This window comes from Petaurus breviceps, unplaced genomic scaffold, assembly GCF_028583685.1.
Source record: "Petaurus breviceps papuanus isolate PSGF00001 unplaced genomic scaffold, PetGlider_PUasm1.0 325, whole genome shotgun sequence".
Lineage (NCBI taxonomy): Eukaryota > Metazoa > Chordata > Mammalia > Diprotodontia > Petauridae > Petaurus > Petaurus breviceps.
The window spans coordinates 4,330-9,259 of record NW_027186088.1 but is presented as its reverse complement, the minus strand read 5'-3'; the positions used below and the strand labels follow the sequence as shown (position 1 = coordinate 9,259).

The window sequence follows — 4,930 nt, the reverse complement described above, 5'->3', positions numbered from 1 at the left end:
AGGTATAGAAGAATTATCAAAAGAAAAAAGAAAGCAATTAAATTAAGTATCTATTTAATGCTACTATGTACCAGCAACTGTTTTAAGAACTATACATATAAAAACAAAATTGAAACAGTCTCTAACTTTAAGGACCTTACATTCTTCTCAGGTAAAATAGCACAACATAAATAAGGAAATACAATGTATATAGAAAGTAATTTCAAGGGGACAATATTCATGATTGGGGTGGGAAGAGATGGGTAAAGATTTGAGGTGGGATATGATCAAGCTAATCCTTGTAGAGACCAAAGGATTCTAAAACACAGAAGTGAGGAAGGAGACTCCAGACTTAGGAAACAGCCTATAAAGAGGCAGAAAAGGAGGGACTGTACTATAATGTTGGGCAACAGCAAATAGACCCTTTTGGCTAGAACATAGAGTCCATGGTGGGGAGTAATGAGTCTTTACTCTAGAAAAATAGATTACAGTCAGACTGTGAATGGCTTGAAAAACTAAACACAGGATATTATATTTTATATTAAAAATATAAAGGAGCCACTAAAGGTTATTAAAAAGAGGAGTGGCATGATTAAACCTGTGCCTGGGGGTACAGGTACAATTACATGGTAAAAGCCAGCTATATGGCACAATGGGTAGAGTACTAGCCCTGGACTCAGGAAGAAATGAGTTCAAATCCACCCTCAGAAGCCTGCTACGTATTTGACCCTGGGCAAGTCACTTAACCCCAATTGCTTCCAAAAAAAATTAAGGCTGTGAGCCTAAAAAATTATATGACGGGTCAGAAAATCACCACCACCAGGATCTCATTAGGGTAATCTATTTGGGTAGGAAAAGGTGCATTAGAAATAAAGTTTAGGTCAGATCTGCTGATCCCAGAACCAAGCAAGCTAGACACAGGCTATAGATCCATCCAAGTTCAGAGTAGGACTCATAACATCATGGAGTAAATGATTCCTAAAGACATATCTAGGCAGGGAATATTGATGTCATAGTGATGATCAGAGCAGTTGGACAGGAGCAGCTATAGGCACCAGCAATCAAAACAAGACTTACATCCTAATTTAGATCAAGCCTAATTCTGCATCTCCTCCAATATAATTGAAGTTCTTTAAAGGATATCCTGTTATATCTCTATCTCTGGGTCCTCAGCACGGTGTACAATGTCTTCCACATAGTAAATACTGAATGAAAGTTTGTTAAACTGATCTCAATACTCCCTGCCACTGGTAAGCTTTCATAGAGCTTATTCTCTGATAGTTCTCAACACCAAAGTAGTAACTGGTATTGAACATAGCCAATAGAGTGCCTTACCACAGAGAAAGGGCTCTTTGTCAAGGTTCTAGTGCAGAGAAGAGTCCCGAGTCCTCAGGTCTCAGTTGCATAAAAGTTTAGTATGTCACATTCACACTAAATCATTCCTATTTGTGTCCCCTAATCCATGGGAATTCCTCTCAAACTGCAGCACTAGACTCAGAAGACAAGAACAAACTCAACCACTCCAATAATATCACAGAATCCAAATCACAGCTCAGGGTTAAAAGTAACATTAAGGAGGGCAGCTTCCAACCCATAGCCTTCTCCTACACCCCAAACACTGCCCCTCTACTTGAAGATTTCAATGTACATATCTATGTCCCTCAGACACAGGCTCCCCAGTACATCTAGTCCAACCCATAACAGAATTTCCATCCAAAGTGGTCATCCATCTTCCACCTGAAGCACAAAACTGAAAACAGCTGCCAGATCAGGATCTTACATGAAAATTGACATATTCCTGGGAACTTCAGAAAATGAATGAGGTCTTTCTGAAAGATCAGGCCCATCTCAATCAGAATCCTCCAGGAATCTCCCTACTCTGCAAAAGATCTAGGGATTTAGGCCCCCCTCCTTTTACATATATCAGGACATGAAGGTGAGAAACACTAAACATGCACAAACATACTCACTTTTGGGCAATGGCATTGTAGGAATTTGTTTTCCTTGACTATATATATATATTGCAAAAGGGTTTTGGTTTTTCTTTAGTGGAATGCAGGGAGGGTAAAAGATTAAATAAATATTGGGCTTTTAAAAATATACAATGTAGGGGCGGCCAGGTGGCTCAGAAAGTAAGAGCACTGGCTCCGGTGTCGGGATGACCTGGGGATCAAGTCTGGGCTCAGATACTTAGGACCACCCCCAGAAATAACTTGGCCATGTAACCTGGAGCAAGTTACTTAACCCTGATTGTTTAATATATATATATATATATATGTATGTATGTATATATATATATATATATGTATGTGTATATATATATATATACACAATGTAAATTTAAAAAAATAATTAGGAAGCACCTCTAAACTCACCAAAAGGGAAGGCAAGCAAAGCACTGGACCAGGCAAAGACTTCAAAGGTGCTTTGCTACCTTGCGCCTCAGGGCCCCCATCACCTCCTTGTTCCTCAGGGTATAAATAAAAGGATTAAGCATGGGGGTTACAACTGTGTAGAAAAGGCAGACAATTTGGTCTGTGTCCTGAGTATAATTGACTCCAGGTCTCATGTAGGCTAGGGTAGCACTCCCATAGAAGAGTGTGACAACCAGTAGATGGGAAGAGCACGTGGAGAAGACTTTTTGGCGGCCCTGAGCAGAGGCTACCCCAAGGATGGTGATGAGGATGCGAACATAGGAAAACAGGATCAGTGCAAAGGGAGTCATAATAAAGAGCACAGTGCTAGCAAGAGTCCCAACCTCACCCCAGAATGTGTCTCCACTTGTCAGCCTCAAAACAGGCAAACTGTCACATAGGAAGTGGCGAATAATGTTGGTGCCATGAAAGGGCAAAGTAAAGATGAATATGGAGTGGGTGATGCCTGTGATGATGCCCATTAGATAGGAAGCACCCACCATACCCACACACACCTGCCGCCTCATCAGCATGGCATAATGCAATGGCTGGCAAATGGCAGCATAACGGTCATAGGCCATGGCAGTGATCAGGCAGCATTCAGCAATGCCAAAGAGGGCATAGAAATACATCTGGGTAAAGCAGCTGGCAGGAGACATGGCAGGATGGGAGAAGAGGATATCAGTCAGCATCCTAGGCACAACACTCGTAGTGTAGAGGATCTCTATCATGGAGAGATGTCGAAGGAAGAAGTACATTGGGGTGCTCAGGGCTGGGTCCAGCAGGGTAAGGGTGATGATCAGGGAGTTGCCCAGCACGGTGACCAAATAGACAAAGAGAACTCCCCAAAAGAGGGCACTCTGGTGGGGCCCCAAAAAGGAGAAGCCCAACAAAATAAACTCAGTCACTGCTGTCCCATTAGCATCAGCCATGTCCCTAAATCTGTATCTGGGGACAGGAACAGGGGATAGTTATTAATAGTCCAAAATAAAAGAAAGATGTAGACAAACTTCTACATTGTAATCCAGGCTAGAGAAGAAAAGAACTTCCCAGGTGTGGAGATTGTGATGCATGAGCAGTAGGATATTAGAATGTCCTTTCTGAGAAAACTATAACATAAATAATTATTGTTTAATTGATCAGAAATAAAATGGGATTTAGCCAGGAAGCAAGGTGCAGTATAGAACATCAGTGTGGTCCATTTCACCTCACCAAGCCCTCAGTTCCATGGACACAAACCTCAGTCTTTAAGTCTTAAAGGTAACTAGAAATAAGAACAGATATAGGCAGGCAGAGAGAAATATTAAGGGGGGGGGACAAAAAAATGAGAGAGAGAATGGAGAGATCAGAGGAACACTTTGAGTTGTAGAGAAGATAACATATAAGAAAAAAAAGAAAGAATGGGGGAAACTTTAACCTTTAGATAAGATCCATATCACTCATGGGTATTCCTCCCAGAGCCCCTATTAGAGGTGATAGATGCTAGCAGTCATTCCCATGTGGTTTTCTGATTTACTGTCCCTGAACCTAAGCCCATGGAGATCCATGATCCCCAGAGTGGGGAGCAGGAAAGAAGGAGATCAGACTGTAACCTAGAAGAAACAAAGAAGTGAGAAGGGAAACTTTGTCCTTAGGGCCTGGCCTTGCTAAGGAGAAGTAAACAGTAGTTCCACAGCTCCTTCTGCTCCCTGAGCTTCCTGCAATGGAGGTACAGAGATCTGGGTCAGGAAACATCTCAGACTCATCTCAGTCACCCAAACTCCCTAAAAATGATTAGAGAGGGAAAGAATATCTCAATTCTGTGGAGAAATGGAGGTTCAGAAAGAGGCAAATATGCACTCAATGTTACCCAGTGAATCTAAGGTAGAAGCACTTGCAAAATGAGGTAGATGTGGATTCTCAAGATTCATGTCTCCTGGTCAACATGGAAATCACCTAGTTTTCCTCCCCTCAGCTTTTAGGCAATTAATACTCACACAGACTGAAGCAGCCAGAATTTGATTGACAAGCAAGCTCCCTATCTTGATGTAAAGGAAGGAAGCCACCACACACACACACACACATACAAACACTGCTCTTAAAAATGTGAAGCTGAATTTGAAAAACATTTCATGCAGGGTAAGATGGAAAGTGGCCTAGAAAACAGATGAGGTGGCAGCTTAACAACTATGCTGGGAACCTGGAGATAATCATAGCCACCATAAACTATGAGTATAAGTAACCTGAGAGTAAGAGGAGCAGAACACCAGGCAAGAGGGAAGATGGGGATGCCACCAGCAGCATCAGTGCTGATGTATTTCCTGCCACAACAGCTGCCAGCTGTATCTAGCACCACTTCCAAAAAAATTGCAGGGGAGAAAAATCTAATATACTAGACAAGGACAGTAACTATAACTGGGCAATGCAGCAACCACAGAGAGCTTTGATGCTCTCTCATGAGCTAGGTTCTTCCATCCAGTTCTCATATGGATTAGGAGAGAGAACTCCCTAGCATGGGCTTGGTTATTCTTTTAAGACCAGGGACACCACCTGCCCTT

At 42.1% G+C, this 4,930-nt stretch overlaps 1 protein-coding gene across 1 annotated transcript; it reads right to left on the bottom strand.

Moving 5' to 3' along the window:
* Positions 1-2,395: 2,395 nt before the first annotated feature.
* Positions 2,396-3,568, bottom strand: LOC138167901 (olfactory receptor 10P22-like). Its single transcript, XM_069096865.1, has one exon. The coding sequence runs from the start codon at positions 3,323-3,325 to the stop codon at positions 2,396-2,398; it is 930 nt and encodes a 309-aa protein (XP_068952966.1). The 5' UTR covers positions 3,326-3,568.
* Between the last annotated feature and the right edge of the window lie 1,362 nt (positions 3,569-4,930).